Below are 25,011 nucleotides of genomic sequence, written 5' to 3'. Positions count from 1 at the left end.
CCACAGTGTGGGGGGCCCAGCACGGGGGATTTTGCGCAGAAGAGGGACATGTTCCAACTCGGTGTTCATAGAGTGCTGTTGTGTTGAGAGCAGGCCAAGGAAGCAGGGGGTGGGCATAGGGGGCCAGGTTGCGGTGAGCAGTGGAGGTGTAGAGGAGCACAGCCGTAAGGGTGAGGGAAGGCTTGGATACAGGGAAGGGCCTGGAGGATCCGGCAGGGAGCAGCTGCAGCCCAGCAGCCAGCTCCCAGGGGAGGACTGGGGAGGCCATCCACCCGGGAAGACAGCTGAGACAAGAGCAGCTCTCACCTCCGCGGGCCAGACGCCAAGGCATTCCCTGCACGTGTGCCCATGACTGGGTTGCACCCACAGCCCCAAAGAGACGCTGGCCTGAACACACAGACAGCCAGGGGAAGCACACTCAGGGGTGCCTGGCTTGGGGCCCCTGCTACTGGAGCCAGAGCTGCTGGCCTGGTGCAGGATCAAACCCTCCAACTGCTCTCTGACGTCTCCAACCAGTCCTCGGACACCCAACCCCTCCTCTCTTTATGCATGTAGGGGTTCCTGCAGACAAGTCAGGACTCTGGGCTGCACACCTTCCAGTCTGGCCATCCCTTCAATTTCAGACTCCCCAGTCCTTGCTCCTGGGTGGTCCCTAGTATGAATCTGTCTGCACGACCCCCAACCCCAAGTCTATCCCCCTACCCCCACCCGCCTGCCTGCCTGGCACGGCAAATTCTCATTCCTCATCTCCCCTCCCCCTACACACACACACACACACACTCTAACTGTAATCACAGCTCAGCCCAGCTCTCCCTCCTGTGAATAATTGGGGCTGATTTAGGGGCTATCAGGGGAGGGGGCTAATGGAGTTCATGGGGGGCCGCCCTGGTGACGAGGGGAAGGTTGAGAGGCAATTAGTGGGCTGACGGCCTCAGCAATCACCTAATGCGCCTGCCTGTCCACAGGAAGGACCGGCAAGGGGCCTGCCCCACCCCCACCTCTAAGGATGCACTTGAACTTGAGGAGGGTCCTGCCCCTCCTTCAGCAAGCTACACAGCATGAGGGCCTTCTGGAAAAACAAGGGCCAGGGCAGGGGCAAGCGAGCTGAGGAAAGGGGGCAGGGAGCACTTTGGGGATGAGTCAGGAGCTCTTAGTCCCCAGCCCCCAACACACACACACACACACACACACACACACACACACACACACACACACACACACACACACACCCTGCCCCCAGCTGACTGCTGTCCCTCACTAGGGACCGGCTCTGATTAATACCAACATTAGCCCTGAACCTGTGCCCCTCCCAGCCTGCCCGTCATTAATTACCTCCTCTGCCGGCCCAGCAGAGGGATGCCGACTCCTCTAGGGTGAAAGGACCCAGGGCCAGAGAAATCTCCTGCCCCCTCCTGCCTGCTTCCGAAGCAAAGGGGAGGAAGAAAGACAGAAAAGCATCAAAGGGAGGAAGGAAAGGATGGGGAAGGGGAGCAGGGCAAGGGGGAGCTTGTGCCTTCTACTCCCTGCCCACCCACCACCACCTTGTCCTGCTTCCTGGTCCCGCAGCTCCCCCTTTGGAGCCTGCTGCATCCGTGCCCCTGGAGATGCCAATCCGGGGAACTGGGAACACCTAATCAGGGCTCTCCCTGCAACAAGGGAATGGTGGTATCTCTGAGCACTGCCCACTTCTCTCTCCTCATCACCAAATGAGGGATGCCAACAGCAATGGGCTCAGACCCAGGTAGGCAATCAGGCTGTCCCTCACACTGGGAGTGCCACACACAGACAAGGCAGCTGGCCTTGGGCCACAGTCATGCAGGTGGGCAGGCTAGTACCCTCTGTTGGGTCAGCACCCGACCCCCACCTCCCAAGGACAGCCTGCAGAGGGTGGAGGAGGGATCAGAGAGTGACCACCTGGGGATCCAGGGAGTGGGGAGAACGCTGAACTGCTGGGTTAGTGGGGTGTCCACAGCCTCAGGAGTGGGGTTCTTTCCCGCTTCCCCTTGCATTACCATCTTGAATCTCTCCAGCTCCATCCTACTCGCTCTCACTGGCTCTCCCTTTTCCTCCCATAGCTTAAAGTAAAGTGTAATGAGCTGAAACCAAGACCATCCCAGTGCAGTCTGCCCCCACCCCCAACCAACCACAGCCCCTGGCCTCCCAACAGTGTCTCCGAGTGTGTTTCTCTTCTCTTCGGAGCAGGACTGGGCAGGGGTGGGGGCTCTGTGCAGTTCTCTGAGCCGCTCCCCACACCCCCATGTGTCCCGTTAGGAGGCCCCCCGGCGAGCCTGGAGACCCGACAATCAATAGCCCTCAAAGATGAAGACGCTAATAACTTTATCCCCTCTTGTCCTCTCACTCTTGCCTACATTAGCCGTGACCACAGGCCCCAGGCAGCTGGGCCCTGCAGCAGCCGGCCTGGAGCTGAGTAACCCCTTCAGATCCAGGGAGAGAACGTGAGGGCAGACTGCAGGCAGGACTTCCCGGCACTCAGGAAGGGAAGGCCACAGGGATTGGAGTTGGGAAGCCTTAGAACCTTTTTCCCCACCCCCACTTTAGTCCCGCTAGAGAGCTCACTGCAATAATCAGTTACTCAGAAGCACCCTACAGGATGCAGAAGGAGCTCCAGTCCCTGAGGACTGGTCGGAGGAGGTGAGCTAGGAGGAACATTCCTGTCCTGCCTGATGGTACAGGAGACTTCCTCCAGCCACAGGGCCTGTTGGGCAGTGCAGAGGCCTTGACCAGTGACGGCCAGTGGGCTTCCTAGGGAGCAAACAGTTCCTGCACTGCACGGCCCAGCAGGTCCTCTCCTTGGACCTGGCAGGAGACAAGGCGCTCCTCTCCCACAAGCACTATTCCCCCAGAGCAAACCCCCACTGCCTCTCCGGCCATTGCCAATTCCAGGGGCGACTAGGTGAGAAGAGGAAGAACAGAGAGGGGAGGAATGGAAAGAAATGGGATGAAACCGACCCGGGGTGAGGGCTTCAGGCCCTTTCAGGAGCGCTTTGCCCACAAACATGGTGAGGCGGGCTCTAGTGCCAGCCCTGCTCTGCAGAGGACTGCTCCAGGGTATAGAGACTGAGCAGCTTCCCCAGGGTTACACCGCCAGTCAGGGCAGGACCAGCCGCCAGTGTTCTAGCAGCTCAACTTCCACAGGTTAGCAGCTGGTGGGTTGATCGTCGGGGAGGAGGATGCTTGGGGACAGCATGGGTTCAGGGGCCTTGTGTTTGCACATCAGGGCGGAAGAGGGACTCTGTCCTGGCTTTCTCCCCTCACCCTGAGCATGCCGCTCGCTCTCGATGTCCACACTATTCCGTGCTTCCCCCTGCAGCCCCAGCCCCTGGCTCTGTCTGGTACTGCAAAGCTCTTCTCCCAACCCAACCTCACTGCCCATCTGAGCAGCAAGCCTCAAAGCTCCCCGCTAGGGCAAGTGGTGAACCCCGAGAGTCTGGGAGAGGCTAAGGCTTGGAGCTGTGGGGCTGCTTCCTGCGCCCCCTGCAAGGAGGGTGGAGCTGTCTTGTCTAGGGGGCAGGGTGTTAGCCACTGAGCGGGCTCAATGATAGGATCGCTGGATCCCAGCTTCCGGAGAAATATCCTGCACCCACATGTGCTGGGCAGCCTGTCCCAGCCGGGACCCACACAGCCCCAAGCCTGTAGGCATTCTCCACCAGGCCTTCCCAGTGCTGCGCCTGCATCACCATTCCTGGAAACCCAGAAAGATACTCGCCTCTCCTGTCAGCCACCGGGATCCTGAGATAGCAGGGCGGGAGGAGGCAGGGTGTGGCTGGCAGCTCCGAGTAGAGCAAGCAAGGCCTGCGGCTAGGACCCTGGGTTCCTTAACAAGCTCGCCCCAGCGCTGGCTTCCGCACCACCAGGCACTGCTGGGGCCTTCACCTGCTGCCGCGCGGCTCCTGGTTTGCTTCTCCAGCACCAGTGTCTTCCCAGGCGCCTGCCCATTGCTCTTTCTGAGCCCAACCCACACAGCCCTCTCTGAGAAGGCACGGCAAAGTGGCATCTGTGGGGGAGTCAGGTGTCCCATCACCACAACCTCTACATGCTGTCCTGGTCCCGGCCCCACCCCGTGGGGTCCTCAGAGCCCTATTTCATCCATCCCCCCACCCCAGCTGGCGCTCTGCCCCTGGGAGGCTTGTAGGGAGCAGGTCAGGGCCTGGGCACAGCCAGGAGGTAATTAACAGGGAGGGGGCGGGCCACAGCACTACTGATGGGATCCAAGTGTGGGAAGGGGGCGCTCGCGTCACTGAGTAGGCTAGTCACAAGAGAAGAGCAGGGGGAAGCGGAGAGGTTACCAGGCCACAAAACCAAAAATTCAGGTGCACAAATCCCCCTCACTGCCCCTCAGGACAAGCCTCCCCTTCACACCCCAGTTCAGAATGAAGGAGTGGGCATGCTGGGCTTCTGGCTGCAGATCCTCATTCCAGGTCCATGAGCACTTTTCAGGTCCCTCCCCCAGGCTCTTCCTGCTACAAACGGTGTTCTCAAAACCCCTCCTCTCAGCTGCACAGCTTTTCACCTTTGGCCGTGGTTTCTGAGCCCCTGCCGCCCTCATGCCCTTGACCTTACAAAGTTTCATATGCCCTGGCAGGTCCCTTCTGTTCCCTGACCACTCGCCCCTCTGCTCCGATGTCTGCCTCAATCCTGATGATCCCTGAGGGGTTCCTACAAGGGCCAAGGAGGTAAGGAAGGAGTATGAGGGTGTGGGTGAGTGGGAAAGCCCTGTAGAAGGACATTGTGACCCTAGAAGGTCAGCGAGCACAGGATTACAATTGATTGGATATCATTTGTATGAGAACAACTGAGTGGACAGCATTTGAATGTAACACTTGGTGGAATACACAAGACAAAAGGAGTTCCAAACAAGAGTATAGAAACAATTGATGTTCTGTTGAAAAGCTCAATACCTCCTCCCTTATCCTATATGACCCTTGGTCTGTAAAGTTTGATGCCACTAATAAACTTTGGTTATTGACCATCAGTCAATATATTGTCCATGCGTGTCATTACCGTCTCCATGCACCAAGTTGTTTACTGCAGGACAGCGGCAAAGCCCCCTCCGGGGGGTGTGAGGTTATCCTGGACACTCCCTGCTTCAGCTCACGTCCCACCTGTGTGTGCCGCAGCATTGTCCCCTGTGCCTCAATACGTCCATCTAGAGCTGCGTGCTGCTGCCTCCCCGCCCCCCCCATGTCTTTATCTTTGCATCTTTCTCTGTAGTTTCTGCTTAGGTTGCTGTGTCTGTAGGCCCTGCCCTTCTCCCTCTTGGCACCAGTGCCTGGGTTCACCTGTTGGATCTGAATCCCTCCCCCAATGCTACCTCCCTTACCATTTGCCCAGGTCCTTTCCTTTGTATCACTCCACCTGCTTTAAGTGCCACTCCTCACATGAGTGGCACAGCACCAGTCCCACCCACCCTAGGGCAGGAGAAGAGGGCCTATGAACTTGGCCCTTAGGGACCAGGTCCCTCTTCCTCCCCACCCCCATCAATCAGCCTGCAGCCTTAGGTCAAACCTCCATTAGCACTAACTAGCCTGGACAAGAGGCAGACACAGCAACGGGCTAGGCCTAGGGGTGATAAGACCCAGATTGAATCATGGAGGGGGAGCTGGACACCCAAGGACACAAAGCAGCCTGTGATTAGCCCTGAGGAGCCTGGGGAGCGTGCGTTATTGCAGGAGCTGGGCAGGTGATTGGAAGTGATGGGGCTGGCCAGGATGCAGGAGGCTACGACTGCCTGGCTCCAGCCTTGGAGTTGGGGAAGATGGAAGGAAGGTCCAGATCCCCTTACTGGAATGAGTGGAACTGAGCGGCTCTTACCAGCTTCTCTGCTGTCAGAGGCCAAAACCACCCAGTTAAGGCCGGAGGGGAAGGGAGACTCTTTGCTTGCTCCTTCAAGCCGAATGGGGCAGGAAGGCGGCTCCGGCCTTAGGAAAAAGCCCCCTTGCCTGGGACTCTCTGGCCTCCACGGCTCCTCTCAAAGCACCCACAGCCAAGAAGGACAGACAGGGAGGAACATGGGGTCCCTCGTCTTCCCCAGTCCTTCACCATCTCCTCCACATGCAGACATGCACACACATCTGTACACACACACACACACACACACACACAATCCACTTGTTTCAAGCAGTACTTTTTCTGTTTGGGGCACAGCTACACAAGCAAAACTCACTGCACCAGAGTGAATCTCAGCCTCCCACCCCCTTTTCCCCACAGGGTCAGCCATCCCGATCACGGATCAGGAAGAGACCCCAAGACCAGGACTCAAACCACAGGGTGGGAGCAGGCAGCTGTGGAAAGACTCCATAGAGCCCCAAGCCCTCCTCCCAGAACGACGCCAACCCAGGAACAGGCGCAAGACACAGCCAAAGGGGTAATAAATATAATTACTGCGCAGTACCTGGCTTGCCAGGAGACGCAGGGTGGTCTCTGCTCCCAGCCCCTGCCTGTCCCCTACCACATGCTGAGGGGGACTTGGATGCTTTGCTCCCCACCCTGGGGCCCACTGGGAGCTTGGGGAAGGATTGCTGAGGGCAGGCTCCAGGGGTCCTGGCTGTATCTGCTGCTGCTGGCTAGCCCAGGACATCCAGGTAGACGGGCGGGGCCTGGGCCAGGGCTTGCAGTCGGGCATGGACATCCTTGATGCTGTGGCGTTGCTGGGGCTCCCGCTGCCAGCAGCCCCGCATGATGGCGTAGACCTCGGGTGGGCAGGCACGCGGCCGTTCCAACTCCCTTCCCTGTGTGATGCACTCAATCGCCTGGGGGCCAGAGAGACAGAGGAGAACACAGTAGGTTGTGGGCAGGAAGAGCGAGGCCTTGTCCAGGCCCCCCAGAACTGGTCTGGGTCTCCTGGGTACTAATCTAGATGGGCACAGTGAATCCTTAGACTCCTTTCTGCCCTGACCCTGAGAAGTGGCAGGTTTTGGCTGGGGCAGTACAGCAGGTCTGCTAAACCCAGACCCTAAGAATTGCCAGGTGGGTTGAGGAAGGGCAGGACTCAAGCACATGCCAATCCCAGTGGTTTAGTGTAGGGGGGCAGGGGGGAGAAGAAGGGACAGGATGCTCTGCTCCTGAGGGAAAAGGGGAAACAGAGCCGGATGGCATTCCAAGGTCCTGGCAATGACTGGCTTGCAACTGAAAGCAGAAGGTCCTCCCCACTTCCTTCTCTACTTCGTGGGAACCGGTTAGAGGCGCCCTAGCTCCTCTGAAAAGAAGCTGCAGCAAGAAAGATCAAAGTCAGACTCCAGGAAGGACTGCTGGAGAAGCTGTGAGATCCAAAAAAGACAGAGGAAGGGGATGGCAGGGAGCAGGCAGAAGGGCCCCAGGGCCTCACCCCTCTCCAATTCCCACTCCCCCGCCCCTCCCCATTAGCGAACTTGGGCCGTGGGCAGCACTAATTCTATCCCTCCTCTCAGCGCTTGAGAAAATTAAAATCTATAACCCTCTCCCCCAGGCCGCCAGCCTCCAGGGAGCAGACTGCATTAGGAGGCAAGATGGAAACTGACAGCTGTGAGCCAGCGGGGGTGGGGCAGGGTGTGGAGGGACAGCTCTGGGAGACAGAACACCTGGGACCTGTTCTGGCTCTAGGCAGCCAGGAATGGGGGTGGGAGCAGGGCGGAGAACCTGGGCAGTCCTTCTGACAGTCTGACTTCCCACTTTCCCGCTACAGAGTCCCACTATGGAGGCAGATCCTCTCGTGCTGTGCTTCCTTCCATTCTGATCATGCCTACTGGATCTACAAAATCAGGGAGGGGTGGCGAGAGGGTGGGCTCCAGTTCCAGGGTGCTTTGAAGTTTCCACAGAAGCCGGTTAGATGCAAGCACAGCTCGGGAAGCAAAGGCAAGATGAGAGAGAGATGCAGAGGAAGAGGAGGGAGCACAGGGCCCTTAGCAGCGGCAGCAGGGCCACAGGCAGGGCCAGGGAAGGAGGCAGAGCTGGGGCAGGAGGCAGGGCCGGGGAAGGAGGCAGACAGGGCCCGGGCAGGAGGCAGACAGGGCCGGGGAAGGAGGCAGAGCTGGGGCAGGAGGCAGGGCCGGGGCAGGAGGCAGGGCCGGGGCAGGGCTGACCTCGGTGTTGGAGAGCTGATACCAGGGTTGCTTGCCATAGGTGAAGATCTCCCAGAGCACCACGCCGAAGCTCCACACATCGCTCTCGGTAGTGAACTTGCGATAGAGGATGCTCTCAGGCGGCATCCAGCGGATGGGCAGCATGGTGCGGCCTCCCACCTGTTGAGGGGGGCGTTCCGCGTCATCTCCAGGGAGCGCCCATCCCAGTCAGCCCTGAAGTCAGCCATAAACAGAGGAGGCCCCCCCCAGAGGGGAAAGGCCTGTGGTGCCCTTTCTGCCTGCTATAGCAGGCCTGAGTGGGAAGGCCAGAGATGGGAGGAAGGACTCAAAAACCCTGGGCCTGATGAAGATGAGAGGGTGGCTGGGATGTGGGGGGAGGTGGTGGGGATAAGAAAGCTTTTACCCGATAGTAGTCAGTGCTGTAGATATCTCTGCTCATGCCAAAATCGCCAATCTTGACCACGAGGCCCTGGCCTACCAGGCAGTTGCGTGTAGCCAGGTCCCGGTGCACAAAGTGCAGGCCTGCTAGGTACACCATCCCTGCAGCCACCTGGCTGGCCACAGCCAGCAACTGGCCCAGGCGCAGGGGCCCCGGGGCCACGTCCTCCCCACCAGCCAGCAGCTTGGCATCAGGCCCATGGGAGCTGAGGAGACAGGGAGAAAAAGGGCTAGGCTGGGAGCGCAGCATTGCCAGGAGACTGCAGCAAGGAAGCCCGCAAGCTGGGCATGGGCAGCCTGGGGCTATGGAAACAGAAAGGAAAGGATGGGGAAGGGGGAAGGGGGCCAGCTGTGTGCAGGGGTTGGGGTAGGGGCCAGAACAGGTGTGGTCCCATCAGGGTGTCCATAAAAACAGCCCAGATAGCCAATCTGTACCCAGCTCTTAGGAGTACCTGGATCCGCATCCTTGGCTACCCCTTGGCCATGGGCCTCACTGCAGCCTTGTCCTGGTCAAGCTGGGCTCCCTACAGAGAAGGGAGTCCTCCACCTCCACCTTGGACCTGAAGATGGACCGTCCTCCTCAATTGCCCTTCCCCCTATCCTCAGCATCCAGCCAATCCTCTGGGCTTGTCCTTCCTTCTGGAGGATTCCATGAAGCCCTTATCCTGCCCAAAGCCCCCGCTCCAGGTCAGTTCCTGCTTGCTCCCCAACAGTCCCTCTTCTGGACCTTGATCTGAGTTGGTCACTTGGTCAGCCCCACTGATTCCTTTCTCCTCCTTAACTTATCCCAGCTGTTGGTACAACTGCTCCAGGTGCCAGGCCCCAGAACTACAGTGAAAAATGTGATGCAGGTCAATGGGGGACAGCAGTGCAGGCTGAGGGTCACTGCCTGGACATTAGAGGCAGGGATAGGAGAAGTCAGGGGAGCCTTCCTGAAGGAAGTAACATCTACACAGAGACTCAAGTCCTTAGAAAGAGAGGCAAAGATGCCACTCAAAGAGGGGCTGAGCATGGGAACTGCCTGGGAGGGAGCCAAGGTGCCATGCCAAAAAAGGCCCAGAGGGAGCTAGACATAGGCAGCCCCTCTCAGGGATCCAGGGCTATCATGTCTCCCCTCTTTGCTTCTCCCAGTGCTCTAGCAGCATCTAAAGCAGCTCCTCCCACAGCCAGATCCCAGATAATGAGGTTCCCTCAAGCCCAGCACTGTGCACTGGCTCTCTCTGAGCCCAGGTTTTCTCTCTGCACCCCTTTTCCTTGGCCCCAGCGTCTGGCCTCTCATCCTCCCTCCTGCTCCCCCAGGCTGCAGGATGAACTCAGACTCAACAAGGTCCCCTAGCTGATTTGTCCAGCCTGACTAAGGGATTCATCACCCCCAGAAGCATATCTGGGGGTACATTGTGGCCCTCAACTGATTAACCACATGGCATTTTCTCCTCCACAACCACAGCCTCCCTATTGGCCCTACTTCTGATGGGCAAAGTGAGGCCAAAGAGGAAAGATACCAGGCCAAGCGGCTCAGCTGACAAGTGGCAGCTAATTTCAAAGCCCACTTGACTGCCTGCTTGCCTGCCCGCCACCGTCCACCCTCTCAGGGACAATCTCATCCAAGATGCACATGACATTAAAGTAGAGGCTGTGCCTGCGTCACACACACCCCACCACCACCAATAGGCCATCTACTACCTGTGTGTGCCCTTGGGGGAAAGTGACTTGACCCTCCTTGCTAAGTATTGCCTGTCAAAAACAGGTGCATTTCTGGAAATCACTAAAATTGCCAACACGGAGAACAAATGTATCCAAAGTATTTTGTCTAAAGCCACATAAATCAATTGCTGGTCACACTCTTAAAACTGCCATGTATGCTTGGAGACTATGAAAACGTAGGTCTCTATTCTTGTACACCATGCATGTACAAGTATCTAGAGTCAGAATGCGACTGAATGAGAAAGGACAGAACATACTGCCCAAGATCCAGACAGGAGTTGAGTGCTGCTGCTGTTGTTACCCTGTTGTTACCATGGTTGTTACCCTGTTACTGCGGTTGTCACCATTGCCTCCTCCCACCCCTTGGACTTGCTCGCAGGAGGCAGGACAAGGGTGAGCATGCTCAGAGCCTGGGCTCCCCGCGGACCCCATACCGGAGAAAGCGGTTGAGGTCCCCGTGCCGCATGTACTCAAAGACCATGAGCAGCGGACGACCCTCGGTACAGACGCCGAAAAAGCGCACGATGTGCTGGTGCTGCAGCATGGTGAGCAGCTCCGCTTCGCGCTGGAAGTCCTGCCGCGCACTCTCCGACACCTCCTTCAGCGCCTGCAAGACACGGGCGGGACTGAGCACCAACTTTGGCCTGCTGCTCCCCCGCCTCACACACATACACACTCCGCCCTGACCGAACACGGGCGGGACTGAGCACCAACTTTGGCCTGCTGCTCCCCCGCCTCACACACATACACACTCCGCCCTGACCGAACCAGGCCTCCAGGTCGCACCTTGACAGCCACTAGCGTCTTGTCCTGCTCGGGCAGCAGGTGATGGCACTCGGCCAAGAAGACCTTGCCGAAGGCGCCCTCGCCCAGCTCCCACTTGAGTACGATGTCCCGGCGTTTGATGTGATGTACACCTAAGGAAGGGGCTAGGGGAAGTAAGGTGGGTTCCTGGCTGAGGCTGGCAGGGGTGGGGAGATGAAGGCAGGACCTCAAAGGGAACCAAAATTCAAGCCTAAGCTCCACCACCAAGACCCTGGGGTGGTGCAGAGCTGCCTCCGCCCACAGTGTGGGTCAGGGGCAGCTGCGAGGGGCGCCTGCAGATAGAAGCAGGTGGAGCTCAGCCCAGGGAAGATACCACATTGCTGGGAAAGGGGGTGGGAGATGAGGCCTGGATCAAAAAGGGGCTGTGGTGCAGGGGTCTGTACTACACACACACATATACTTTCTGTCTCGCTCTCACTTTCTCTGCCCCCATCTTTGACCCGGAAGAGCCTCTCACAGGCATCACTGAAGTACTGTGGGTTCTCAATGATGTGGCCTTGGAGACCAGAGCCTTTGCCTTCAGTTGGTGATAGAGAGCTGCCATTCAAAGTCATGAAATGCAGGGACATGGCCAGCCCATCCTCTGGAGCCAACACCGCGGGGCCTGGGGAAGAGGCACAGTCATGTGGAGGCAACACAGCCCAGGCACACACACACACACACACACACAAACACACACACAATCTTGGCCCTTAGTTGCTCTTATTGGCAGGGCACTGGGCTACATCCTCACCTCCCAACTTGCCTGAGAGGGATGGGGGAGCTCAGAACCAAGGCAGCAGGCAAGGAGTGGGGGAAGGGAGGCATCACAGTTTTCTCTCTCTGGCTCCTGTCCAACCCCTGGCCCCATGGGCACCCAAGAACTGCCCCCCTCACCGCCCCCCTGCCACTGAGCCCAGACCTCCCAGACTCACTTAGTGCTTGACTACAATCCAACCACCAATTAGCAGCTGCTACTGATGAAACTGCAATGGCACCAGCCCCGACACACAAACACTCTCTCTCTCTCTCTCTCTCTCTCTCTCTCTCTCTCTCTCTCTCTCTCTCTCTCACACACACACACACACACACACACACACAGAGCCTTCCCCTCTACCCCAAAGATACTCATCACAGACACTGCAATGCCAGAGGCCTAGGCAGTAGGAAAGGAAGCAGGCCAGCCAGCCGGCCAGCCCTTGGCAGTAGCCCCCTGCCCACTCACGGTTGATCCCAAACTTGTTTCTCTGTCCGCACTTGTTGAGCACAAGCAGCAACGTAGAAAGGAAAAGGCAGGCAAAGACAGCCAAGCCCACAGCCATGGAGACCTGAGGGATCAAAGTGGGTGAGCTCCAGGGTGGCTCTGCACTCCAGGGTCCCTCACCCCACTGGTCCCGCTCCCAGCACACCCTTCTCCATCCTGCATAGGAACCCAGAGCCGGCCTGGGCCCACCCTGCCTCCACCTCCCCCGGGCACGTGGGCCTGGCTGTGAGGGTGGCCAGCAGAGTTCAGGCCAGGTCAGCGCTCTCCCTACTCTGACCAGAAGCAGCACACAGGTGCTCTGCACCTCCCCATCCCAAGCCCTAGGTCAGTTTCCAGCCCCACCCCACCCTGCCCCCCTGCTCACCCCAAAAGGCGTTTCATCTTTCTTCTCCACTGGGTCTCCAGAGGTGCTGTTAGCCTCTGTGGGGTCACAGGGAAGGAAAGAGTGTGCTTAGCGCATGCTGTGTCCCTTCCAATGACTCCCCATCCTGGCCCCAGGCAGCCTATCTCAGAGAACAGCTCAGTGGCAACCCCTGACCCAGCATCAGCTCCAGGGAACCACACAGAATTTGCCCCCAGCCTTGGCTACTCACCCACTGGCGAGAAGGAGACTGCAGCAGGAGGGAGGAGAGAGAGGAGTCAGAGGGAGGAGGCCAGCCATGAGTCCCCTGCCCCCTCCAAGACATATCCCTTCATGGGCTCAGTTGGATGGGGGGTGGGGCTGCTGACACTCAAGTGAGCAGGAGGTTCTCAGCCTACTAGGCTGTGGCTGCTTGGTATGTGGTTCTGTGTGGCGGTGGGGAGGGGGCACGAAGGCCAGTACAGGGCTGGACATGAGGGTTCCCAGGCTCCTTTCTGTCAGGGACCAGGCATTCCAACTTCCAGGGTCAGGGTCACAGCAGAAAGTAGACTAGGCCACCCTGAACACCTGGAGCTCCACCCCACAGAGGGTTCCTGGGAATGGGGTCAAGGGTCAGGATGAATCTCGCACCAGGGATGGGGTCCTCGGGGTTGAACTTAAAAGGGTTGTCCATGAAGGCAACTATGACGGAGGCGGCAGCCTGGCCGTAGGGGTTGACGGCCAGCAGTGTGTAGTTGCCGTTGTTGACGTGAGTGGGCTGGTTGAGGCGCAGGCAGCCGTGCCGCACAGTCTCATTGGCCGCTGGTTCCAGGAACTCAGTGAAGATGAAGCTGGTCTCATTGAGCACGGAGCCATTGAAGAACCATTGCAGGGAGGGTGCTGGCTGCCCATCCACGGAGAAGGGGATGCACCAGTGATGCAACTCCACTGCCGGGTGCAGCTGCACAACGGCTGGGACTGTGGGCAGAGGAGGTGCGGTGAGAAGCCGGGGACAGCCTGTTGAGTCCAGAGGCAGGTGGGCACAGAACTGGAAATCAGGGGCTGACTCCAGAGACAGGGGTAGGTAGGCCCTGAGAAACTCCCAAGGAGCAGATTTGGAAGAAGACTGACAGTAAATTTCAATAAATATCAGACAGCAAGAGGCTAAATTTCAGAGGCTTAAAGAACTGGCGTGGTGGATCTAAAACACAGACCAGCCCTCTAGAGAGGCAGAACACTAGCTAAGGCAGGTAAATGTAGGAACCAGAAGACTTAAGTGTAGTCATGCTTAAGAAGATGGACAAAGCCAAAGCCTTGGGATCCTTCATCCGCACAGGAGACCCGGAAGAGGCTCCAGGCTCCTGACTTCAGATCAGCTCAGCTCCAGTCGTTGAGGCCACTTGGGGAATGAACCATTGGACAGAAGGTCTTCCTCTCTATCTCTCCTCTTCTCTGTATATCTGTATATCTGACCTTTCAATAAAAATAAATCTTAAAAAAAAAAAAAAAAAGATGGTCAAGGGAGCCTAAGAACCAAGCAGGCAGGAGCCGACATTGTGGTGTAGCAAGTAAATTACCACCTGCAATGCTCGTATCCAACATCAGTACTAGTACCAGCTCCCTGCCCATGCACCTGGGAACACAGAGGAAGGTGGCCTAACTGCGTGGGCCCCTGCCACAAGTGCGGGAGACTAGAATGGCACTTCAGGCTCTTGGTTCCAGCCTGGCCTAGTGCTGTTTGTTATAGACATCTGGGGAGTGAACCAACAGATGGTACACCTTTCTCTCTCTCCCTCTTTCTGGAACTTTCTTTCTTTCTTTCCTTTTAAATTAATTAATTAATTAATTTCAGATTTATTTATTTTTATTGCAAAGTCAGATAAACAGAGAGGAGGAGAGATAGAGAGGAAGAGCTTCCATCCGATGATTCACTCCCCAAGTGACCACAACGACCAGTGCTGTGCCAATCCAAAGCCAGGAGCCTGGAACTTCCTCTGAGTCTCCCATGCAGGTGCAGGAACCCAAGGTTTTGGGCCGTCCTCAACTGCTTTCCCAGGCCACATGCAGGGAAGCTGGATGGGGAGGTGGAACTGCTGGGATTAGAACTGGCGTCCATATGGGATCGCTGTAACTCTGACTTTCAAAATAAAAAGCAAGCGCTCGGGCCTGGCGCGGTGGTGCAGTGGTTAAGGTCCTCGCTTTGCACGCCCGGGATCCCATATGGGCGCCAGTTCTATCCTGGCGGCCCGCTTCCATTCCAGCTCCCTGCCTGTGGCCCAAGAAAGCAGTCGAGGACGGCCCAAAGCTTTGGGACCCTGCACCCGCGTGGGAGACCTGGAAGAGGCTCCTGGCTTTGGATCGGCATAGCACCGGCCGTTGCGCTCACTTGGGGAGTGAATCATCGGACGGAAGATCTTCCTCTCTATCTCTCCTCTCTGTATATATCCGCCTTTCCAACAAAAATAAAAATAATAAAAATAAATCTTTTAAAAAAGTAAATCTTAAAAAAAAAAAAAAACAAGCAAATACTACACACACACAGAGTTTGAAAACATTTAGAGGGGCCAGTGCTGTGGTGTGACAGGTAAGAGTCTGTACTTGCAAATCCAGCATCCCATATGGACACTGGTCCTGGATGCTCCTTTTCCAATCAAGCTCCCTGCTAATATGCCTGGGAACACAAATGAAGGCAGCCTGAGTGCTTGGACCCCTACACCCACGTGGGAGAACTAGAAGAAACTCCTGACTCCTGGCTTTGGACCTGCCCAACTCTGGCCATTGTGGCCATTTAGGGAGTAAAATTCTCTCTCTCTCTCTCTCTCTCTCCCCCTCTCTCCCTCTCCCTCCCTCCCTCCTGCTCTGTAACTCTGCCTTTCAAATAACAAATAAAAAATTTTTTAAAACCCTTTTAGTTAAAAAAAAAAAAAGAGCAAAATAGACTCCATTTGGAAAAACCAAATCTCTCTCAATAATGGATAGCAAAGTATATAAACAAATGTGTGCTTAAGGCCTGGCATGATAGCCTAGTGGCTAAATCTTCACCTTGTATGCCCCAGGATCCCACATGGGCACTGGTTAATGTCCTGGCTGCTCCACTTCCCATCCAGCTCCCTGCTTGTGGCCTGGGAAAGCAGTCAAGGACAGCCCAAAGCCTTGGGATCCTGCACCCACACGGGAGACCCAGAAGAAACTCCTGGCTCCTGGGTTCTGGTTGGATTGGCTCAGCAATGGCTATTGCAGCCACTTTGGGAATGAACCAGCAGATGAAAGATCTTTCTGTCTCTCCTTCTCTCTGTAAATCTCTCTGTAAACCTTTCCAATAAAAATAAATAAATCTTTTTTAAAATAAAAAGTATGCATAGACTAAATTTATACTGGAATTCCAGGCAGCATTCCTACAATGGAATATTACTCAACAGTGAATCAACTGAGCAATGATTCTCATTAATATGGCTGAGTTTTACAAACACTAGTGATGGTGGTGCTCGCTGTAGATCATAGTGGATCTGAACGTATTCTATTGCCTGAATTTCTACCATGCCTTTCTGTATTCCCATCTGTACCAGGGAGGCTTCCCTGTGTACCCTCCCTCTATGACATTCATGTGAGAACAAAATCACCCAACAATGCATTTCTCTGATGGTGTTCCCCCACCCCACTGAGCAACGCTTGACTGTGTGCATGGTATAATGACATCCACAGAATGTACGAGAACAAAGCTAAGCTATATTGAGGCGGAAGCATCTGTGCGCAGGATTTGCTTGAAAGGCAAGAAAAATGGTCATCGCCCCATCCAGCTGAGGCTTGGGTGAAGGCTGGGCCAGTGACTGAGGGTGGGGATGGGGGGAGTCTCCTAAAGTGCTTGGCCAGGTCCTTATGGCTTTTAGGGCACATGTTCAAGGCACATTTTGAATATATTTCCCAACAAGGCAAGAAAAATGATTTAGAGTAGAAGATGGGAGATAATTTGCTGACAGACTTCTAGAAATTAGGCAGAGCCAAAAAAGGAACTCTGGAGAAGAATTTCCTCTTCTACAACTCAGGACCCGAGGAGGGGCTGGCACGGCAGGTTTGGGAGCAGTGGGAACTGCTGGGCAGCTGGCGCTTGGGGTCTCAGGTAGTGACATTTGGGCAGGGGGCCAGTAAGAAATCCATCTCATCCCTGTGGCCTTGATGAGCCCCCAGGACTTTCCCCAAAGGATCAGGTTTTCATGGGAATCTGAAAACAGCTGGAAGGGAGCAGCTGCGGGGATCCACATCTCACTGTTTTCCTCCAGGCCCCAACTCACACCCTACTGTGGGAGGAACAAGGGGGATGCAGGGATGCAGGGATGGCGGTGGGAACTCACACGAGACGTTGACCTGGACGGAGACCTCGGTCCGGCCCACGTCATTTTCTGCCCAGCAGGTCACATTCTTCCTATTCAGGTCACTAGTGACATTGACCAGAGTCAGCCTCAGGGTCGGCAGATCCTCCGATTTTTGGATCTGGAAAGAAGAAGGGACATCTGGAGGGAGCTGCATCAGGCTTGGGGCTGGAGGCAGAGGCTGGTAGTGGGGTGGGGGCTGAAGCTCCAGATGGAAAGGACATAGGGTGGGAGTAAGGGAGATGAGAGTGGTCAAGGGCTTTTCTCCTTCCGAGCTTGTCCACGCACTCTCTCTTGGGTCAAGTGATCTGAGGAAGTGAAATATGACCAGCGACCCCAACATCGGCACAAAACATTCTTATGTTGCACCTTGAACCTCCCCCGCAGGAGCAGCAAAACAGCTGAATCTATGGGGAAACCCAAGTACTAAACTCAAACACAGCTGCCAGCTAGAACCTGTCCAGCTATTTGAGTCTGACAAACTTAGTCCCAGCCCCAAGGAGCAGCAGCAGAGAGAGAAAGATGAAGCTGCTGATAGCAGGGCAGACGGTGCACCACTTCCTGGGGAGGCGGGGGGGTCAAAGGCCGCATGGCGGGACTCTGAGTCACAGTTGGAGCCTCCAGTCAGGTTCAGGCCCTCTTCCCAGGAACCACCATGAGTCACGGAGACCCTGTACCACCTAAGCCAATTCTCTTTTGGCTGAACCTTCTTCCAGGCATCCTGGTGTTTGATCTCCCTATAGTTCATCCCCTTAGTTTCTCTGAACAGGCCAGCCCGGGGTAGGGAGATGGGGTGTAGGGGTCAGCCTCTTTTCTTCTCTGCTTAACCCAGTTAGCATGTGGCTTGTCTAGAGGACATCTGTAGCAAACACAGGTGTTAGGAGACATGGAGAACTCCCCAAGAGAGCACATACCCTTGGAATTTCTTCTCCCACCCCCAGACAGAGAGTAGATCTGTGCATGGGATTGGACTCAGCCCTGTCTCCTTTCACTCCAAGTGGTCTTACCCCAGAAGGAGGAAGTACTGCTGCTCTGGGCTAGCCTGAATGTCTGGATCCCCAGGCTCACAGACCCCTGAGTACTTTCCTCTTTTCCATGACCCTGGGGTCCCCAGCAATTCTGGGGTTGGCTCTTCTCCAACACTGGGGGCTTCCAGACTGAACACCAGACTGAGGGTGAACCCTCAGTCCCACCAGCCCAAGTCCCTGTGTGTCTGCTTCTGCTATGCAGGTGGAGTCAGTATTCTCAGGGGTGCACAGCTTACTGTAGGCCTCTCTTGGCCTTGTGACACCTGGCTGCCTCAGGACAATGGGCAGGACCTAGGAAGGTGCTCAAAGTTGTCTCTGGGTCACAGAGGAAGAGGCCAGAGAATGCTCAAGGGCAGGCAGGACATCCAAAAGCCATCAGGGCCTCTTGGGTGCACAGATAAGAAAATCCAAGTGCAGGTAGATTGTTCTGTAATCAGTTCAAGAATTAATGAGCTACACCATTGGAACCAGACTTGTGCCTGTTTTGCTATGATGCTCAGCACACACCCAAGGATGCTGCTTCCAGAATCTTTAGGGGGAAAAAAACTTACAGTGGGTCTCAAGAATTTGCCCTGTGTGCAGGATCACAAATAAAGCTATTGGTCCCTGTCAGCTCCATCTCTCTCTCTCTCTCTCTCTCTTTCTCTCTCAGCCAGCCTAAGTCTTCCCACACAGGGACCTAGGCTCTGACACATCCTGCGGGGCCCTGCTAGCCGCAATGCCCACCCTAAGATGGCTGTGTGCCGTGGGCTTCCCCAGAGCCTGCATCTGAGGCCAGGGACCTCCCCGAATCCCAGCCCACTCCTCCATGTGGTCCCCCTCTCTCTCCCTCCATGCCCAGCAGCCCTTGCTCAAGCCTCCTCAGTGTTTAGAGTTGGGAGGCTGAGGGCTTCTCACCATCACCAGAGTTGACTCCTCCAGCTCCGTGAGGCTCCAGCCTGCCTGCTCCAGGCCCTGCCCTTCCACCTGGCACTGCAGCAGCACGCTGTCCCCTGCGTCCACCGAGGCATTGGGCATCTGCACCTTCAGCGTTGGCACACCTGACCCCCAAGATGCCCAAGAATTGTTAGAACTGGGAATGTCCCCGTAGCCCCATCTCCAATCATGCTCCTTTCCCCCACAATCTTCCTCAATGACTCTGAACCCCAACAATAGCCTGCAACAATCGCCTGTTAGTTTCCCTAAGCCTCCTTGCCACTTCCCCCAGTCCCCCAGTGCTTGCTCTACCCCACCCCCACCCCACGCAGGGCTCCTTTACACAACCTCCAGCACCTACCGCAGCTGGCGTTGGGCATGAGGGCCAGGGGCTCTGTCCCAGAACACCGCAGCTTCTGTTCCTGCACACCACCCAGTCCCTCCTCCTCCCAGCGTTGCAGCCAGCGCAGGGCACAGGAGCAATGCAAGGAGTTCCCTGCCAGGACCCTGGTGGGTGGACACCATGTCAGAGAACAGGCAGGAGTTGGGGCCAATGAGCCATTTAGAGGTAGGAGGGAGCTGCCGGGGTGCCAACGGTGACAGGTGGGGACATAGAGGCAGCACCCTTGGAGACCCAACAGCAAGATGCCATTAGAGGAAACAGCAAGCAGGATGTCAAGGATAGCAAATGTGGGGAGCAGGGAAATGCCTGGGACTCCCCCACTGGGCTCCTGAGAGTGATAAGCTAGGTAAGATTCTTTGCACCATGACAAGGGGGGACAGGTACCACCTTTGGAGGGTGCCCCCCGCCAAGCACCCTTGCTGTCCCACACATCCCGGGTGCATAGTGCCCGGGAGTGTGGGTTAGTGTGCATCTCTGAATGTCCAGACCGCCTGCAGGTCTGTTCTACAGAGGCCCCAAGTCCAGAACCAGCTCCCAGCCCCCTGTGTCCACAAATAACTGATCATGCAGGCCAGCCCCCTGCCTTAACCCACAGGCCCAGGACAGGAGCCCCTTAGTGGAAGAGAAGAATCGCAAGCATATACGGACCCTCAGACTCAGCTCTCAAACACGGGATCCCCGAAGAGATGTCCTGGCCTGTGCTGGCCCTGCACGCCAACACAGCATGTGGCCCAGAGACTCAGCACACGCAGGTGTGTAGAGGTACACCCTCGGGCACACTCATGCATACACACACACCCTTGTTGCTCGCACTCACAGTTCCTGTAAGGGAAGCCCCTGCACGGTTTTCCAGGAGAGAGACTCCAGAGCATTGAAGGAGAGGTTCCTGTGGGATTTGATAAGGACCCCTTGAGTGACCCGACCTCACCATGACCCGGCAGGAGGGGAGGAGCTGAGGAGACCTCCGCCAGCAGCTGGTTCCTCTTCCCTACCCGAGCCACCAGATCCAGCCCCGGGACAACAAGGGTTAACCCCACTTGACCCCCTCCTCAGACCCCTGAGAGGGGGATCTAAGGCAACAGCCGCTCCTCCCCCAGCCCCTTAGTCCCAGCTGGCAAAGTGCTGAGGCCACAGCTGGGGGAAGGGGCTCCATCTGCGCAGCCTACTCCAGCGAGCCCAGGAAGGGCCGGGGCTGGGGGTGGCCAGCCATTGAGGACAACACTCTGAGCAGCCTTCCCATGCCCCTTTTTACCTCTTCTCAGGACACAAGGACAGGCAGGAAAAGAACCTAGCCCCCAGCTGCCCAGTCCAAAAGACCAAGCAAGTAAGCCGAGTAAGGGGCCTGCTGCAGACCACCCAGGACACTGGCCCAGGAGACCCCAGTGATTAGGGCTTGCCCTACGATGGGCTACTGCATCTGGAACCAGGCTGCTGCCCCTAAGGAGTGCCTCAACCCTTCCCCTGGCCCATTTATCCCCAGATTTGCAGGGCTGGATGGGAACTGATGCACTCTCACTTTGGAGCAGGTGGCTCGTCCTGTCACAGCTGTGTGACTTTAGCCCAGAAACTCAACCTCTCTGAAGCTGAGAAGCCTCATCTACAGCCTGGAGCCACCAATGTTCCCTCTCGGAGCAGACTGATGAAGAAGGCTCCCTAAGACATTGTGTGACAAGGCCCTAAGTACACATCATTAACAGGAGCCCTGGTATACTGATGGCAATGTAGGGTCTTCCCTTACTTGCTGTTAAAATTGTGACACAACTCCAGGAATGGCCAGCCACACTTGTTCCATCTCTCTGCCTGCTCACAGTAGTGCCAGGGGAGATGACTTCCTTGGGAGAAGGCCAGACAGGCTGCCCATACTGTACCCATGTCTGTCACTCCCAGGATGGGTATGGGACCATGTGGATCTGCTCCTGTTCCATTTCTGGGCTACTCCAGGGATTGAGCTGAAGTTTTTCCTCTGGAGAGGGATAGAAGATGATGCTGCAGACAGAGTCTGGAAGTCTCGTTCTGCCCTTGCTCCCCTGGGACTGTCTGAACCCTGGACAGAGCCTGTTAGGCGCTTTGGAGAAGTGTCTCTTGGTGGAAATGAGACAACAAGGACTTCCAGCTGGTTTGGGGGGAAGGAGAAGGGAGGAGAAGCCAAGAACATAAAGGTCCCTGAAGCTGGTGAGAAGCCCCAGGGACTTCCCAGCTCGGGCGGAGGCCTGTCTTGGAACCAGAACCTGAGGGAATGCCAAGTGCACTATCAGCCCAAGTCTGGGTGCTGCCCCAGCCCCCACCCCCACAGCATGGGCCCCAGCCACTCACAGGCGACTCAGCCGGGGAGTGAAGTGAAAGGCATCTGGCGCCACGGATCGGAGGCCGCTGTTCACAATGGTGCTGAGGGGTACAGGAAGATCAGCCCTCCGGTCTCAGGCACCCGGCCCTTGGCTCTCTCTGTCCATCCCATCCCTGAATCCCTAAGGGCCAGCCTTGAACCCCCTCCCCTGCCTCTGCCCTTCAAGCCACAAGTTCTTAGGGGCCCCAGGACCCCGTGCCAAGCCCCCAGCCCACACACAGCCCTCCACCTCTCACAGGTTTCTCAGCTGCCCCAGGCCCCTCAGGTCACTGAGCGCCAGATGCTGCAGGTTCTGGTTTTCCATGTAGCTGTGGGGAGAGGAGAGGGTATCACAGGGGCAGGCCCGACCTTGAGTAACCATGTTCACCCTCCACCTCCTTCCCTCCCTCTCCATCACACGCATGTGCACACAGATTTGCACATACACATGGCCCCATTCACACACAGGCTTGCTTGTATGAACACAAAAGTATGGAAACATGTACTGGGACACATCCCCACAAGCCACACATGCATGCATGTGCAAGAACACACACATGTATGTGTGCACGCTCACACCCTCTACATAGAGTTGTGTAGACAGAACTCACATAGCCCTGCCACAGGCACCTACATTCACATGCATCGTAATTGCACACATGCACTCGCGAGTGGTGTGAGTGCGTGCTCAGCTGGGCATTCGGCTATCATCCCAGGTGTCCTCTGCATGCATTCAACAATGGGGGTCAGGCTGAAATGCCTGCTTCTACAAGTGGTTACACTCAACCCTGCCGCTGCCCCTCCCAGCCCAGAGAAGATCCTGAGGTCCTGCAAGTGTGCATTCCAACCATGTCTCCTCAGGCATCCCACCAAACATGCACATGTCGGTACACAAGTACACATGTGCACACATGTACCCGCACACTCCAGCATCACCACCCACTCAAAACCTCTAGTCTCCCCTCATACTCTAAGCATCTCTGCCTGTTGGGTAAAGCCAGCAAAGGAGCATGGAGTCTGTCAGCCTTGGACCCCTGGAGCCCCTCCCTGCCCCAGGAGGACTCCAGGAAGGAAGAGAAGGGAGGGGAGAGAATGGTGTCGGTGTGAACTGGCTGGCTTACACAGGGAGAGGGATGGGAAGGGAGGGCAGCAAAACAATGACAGCAAGCAGAGACAGTGAGAGACAGACTGATAGGAAGTGGCTGGCAGAGAGAGAGAGACAAGGAGAAAGATAAGGGCAGGGAAAGAGGCAGGCAGAGAAAGCAAGATATGGAGTCAGACAGAGAGCAACAGAAGCTGGCATGGGGTTGGGGTACAGATGCCCTGGGCACACCAGGCAGTTCCTGAGCACTCAGCTGCCCTGCAGCGACATGTCAGTGCGCCCATCACATGGCTACCTTGACTCACAGCCACTTCCCAGAACACTCCCACCCTGCCTCGCGCTTGGCCTGAGGGACCAAGGAGAGGAGCAGCTGGGGCCAGCTTTCTCCCCACCTCCCCCTCTCTCCTCCACCTCCAGCCCTGGTCCCAAACAGGACTGGCAGGAATCTTTCCTCCATCCCCTGAGGGCGTAGAGCCCCTGAGGGAGGGTGGGTCCTGTCCTGTCCATTCTCTGCAGTCTCTTCCCGGAGGGCTCCCAGGAGCTGTGAGGGGACCAGGGAGGTGCGGGTGCGGTGGCTGCTCTGTGTGTGCCGGCCATCTCAAGGCCACCTCCTTCATTTGGAGTCATAATCAATCTGTCTATTCGAGTCCATTATCTCCTCGTTAGCTCCTAGGGAGAGGGAGGAGGGAGGGGACTGCGCAAGCAGAGGGGAGGAGAGGGGCCACCCAGGAGGACCATCTCCGTTCTGCAGACTTTGTAGTTCCCAACCCGCCTGTCCTCCCGCTTGCTTCAGGCTGGAAAGGAACTGGGACATGAAAGCACCACCACTAGGCATCTCTGGGAGGCCCAGGGTGATGAGCGGATGGGGCCTGAGGGTGACAGCCTCCCATCAGCCCAAGCCCAGGCCAGCTCCTCTGCTCCTGTCTCCCAGGGCCATTAGAGAGAGCTATTGAGTACCTTCCCGTTAATTACCACCAGAGGAGTCGCCTGAGCAGCTCAGCACCGATTATTGCAGGCTGCACAGGGAACTTTCTCGCCTCGGATACCTTCCAGCCCATCGCTGCACAAGACCAGGGGTCCCTGCCTTGCCCCTCTCCCTTCTAAGCCCCAGACCACTGGAAGGAGGATTCTGTAGTAGCTCTTCTCTCCCAGAAGTCTTGCTGGCCCTTGCCAGTCACGGAGAAATGTTCGAGTATCTTCCAGCCGTGGCCATGTGATGCTTGATACCTCCAGGCCAATCATTACAGCATACTCCCAGCTGCTAAAACGTACTTGAGCTGCTGGACATTGCAGCAGTGCAAAATGGTGCAAATGCCCCCTGGCCTGGAGCATGTGGGTGATGACTGCAAGGGCCTGACTGTGCCTCAAGTGCACACAAGAAGGGAATGAAAATGGGGAGAAGTCAGGAGGAGGTCCCACATTTTCAACATCCAACCCAAGATGTCCTGGATTCAAGGGATGGTGGAGATTGGCAGAAGAGAACTCACCCACCAAGTTCCACCTGCTGCAGCTCAATTCCCAGTCCCAGGGGAAGCCCCTAGTTAGCCTGGGCATGCATGACAAGGGGATAGAAGGGTGGCTGTCAGGCCCCTGAGAAAGGAAAAAGGTGGCAAGGGTGTCTTGCTGCACAAGCCTTAGGGAAAATCCCCTCGCCTTCCGCGGAACCGAGCCTGGGCTCCTTGCTGAGCTCCAAAGAGCGACTGGGCTTCGTCAGATCAGGTCCAGGGCGATCCCGCTGCTCTCCACTCTGAAGCCAACGCCCCCGCCGCAGTAGCCTGTTAGTGGGGCTGACAGGAGCAGCAGCAGCGAAAGTGCGCGGGGGAGCTAGCCTCCCCACAGCATCTGTCCCGCTGAGCAGGCGGCGAGTCCGCGCCCTCGGGGCTCGACCTTGCCCGTCCTTCCCCGCGCTCTCCCGCGCCCACCGGACACTCACAGCTCCGTTAGATTCTCGACGCCCGGCAGGTGGCGGAGCCTATCCAGGGCTCCAGGCCGGGTGCAGCGCAACCCGGAGGGTCCGCGGGGGCAACAGACATCGGGGCAGGGCGCGGCGCCCGCGGATGCCAGCATCAGCCAAGCCAGCAGGCTGCCCGGCCCCGCTGCCCGGCGGTGCCAGCCGAGCTGCCAGCGCCGTCCGCCTCGCAGCATCGCGGCGGCGCCCGCCTCGCTCCGGCCCGGCCGCCGCCGTCTGTGAGCTCCCAGCTGCGGCTGCCGGGCCTCCCCGGACATGTGCGCTGGGCGGTGTTAA

At 56.9% G+C, this 25,011-nt stretch overlaps 1 protein-coding gene across 2 annotated transcripts; it reads right to left on the bottom strand.

Moving 5' to 3' along the window:
* Positions 1 to 6,531: 6,531 nt before the first annotated feature.
* Positions 6,532 to 24,911, bottom strand: NTRK1 (neurotrophic receptor tyrosine kinase 1). Of its 2 annotated transcripts, XM_040988512.1 has the most exons (17): positions 24,700 to 24,911; positions 21,922 to 21,993; positions 21,655 to 21,726; positions 20,159 to 20,227; positions 19,300 to 19,445; positions 18,927 to 19,063; positions 16,978 to 17,116; positions 13,280 to 13,606; positions 12,882 to 12,899; positions 12,653 to 12,708; positions 12,250 to 12,352; positions 11,503 to 11,649; positions 11,007 to 11,137; positions 10,655 to 10,827; positions 8,482 to 8,722; positions 8,079 to 8,237; positions 6,532 to 6,770 (listed from the first exon to the last, which is right to left on the bottom strand). In XM_040988512.1, the coding sequence occupies exons 1-17, from the start codon at positions 24,909 to 24,911 to the stop codon at positions 6,585 to 6,587; spliced, it is 2,388 nt and encodes a 795-aa protein (XP_040844446.1). In that variant the 3' UTR covers positions 6,532 to 6,584. The 2 variants fall into 2 exon arrangements, with proteins under 2 accessions (XP_040844446.1, XP_040844448.1); XM_040988514.1 differs by lacking the exon at positions 12,882 to 12,899.
* Between the last annotated feature and the right edge of the window lie 100 nt (positions 24,912 to 25,011).

This window comes from Ochotona curzoniae, unplaced genomic scaffold (assembly GCF_017591425.1).
Source record: "Ochotona curzoniae isolate NIBS_2020 unplaced genomic scaffold, NIBS_Ocur_1.0 contig_4909, whole genome shotgun sequence".
Taxonomy (NCBI): Eukaryota; Metazoa; Chordata; class Mammalia; order Lagomorpha; family Ochotonidae; genus Ochotona; species Ochotona curzoniae.
Note: the sequence above shows the minus strand (reverse complement) of the source record. Positions and strands in the feature narration are given on the sequence as shown.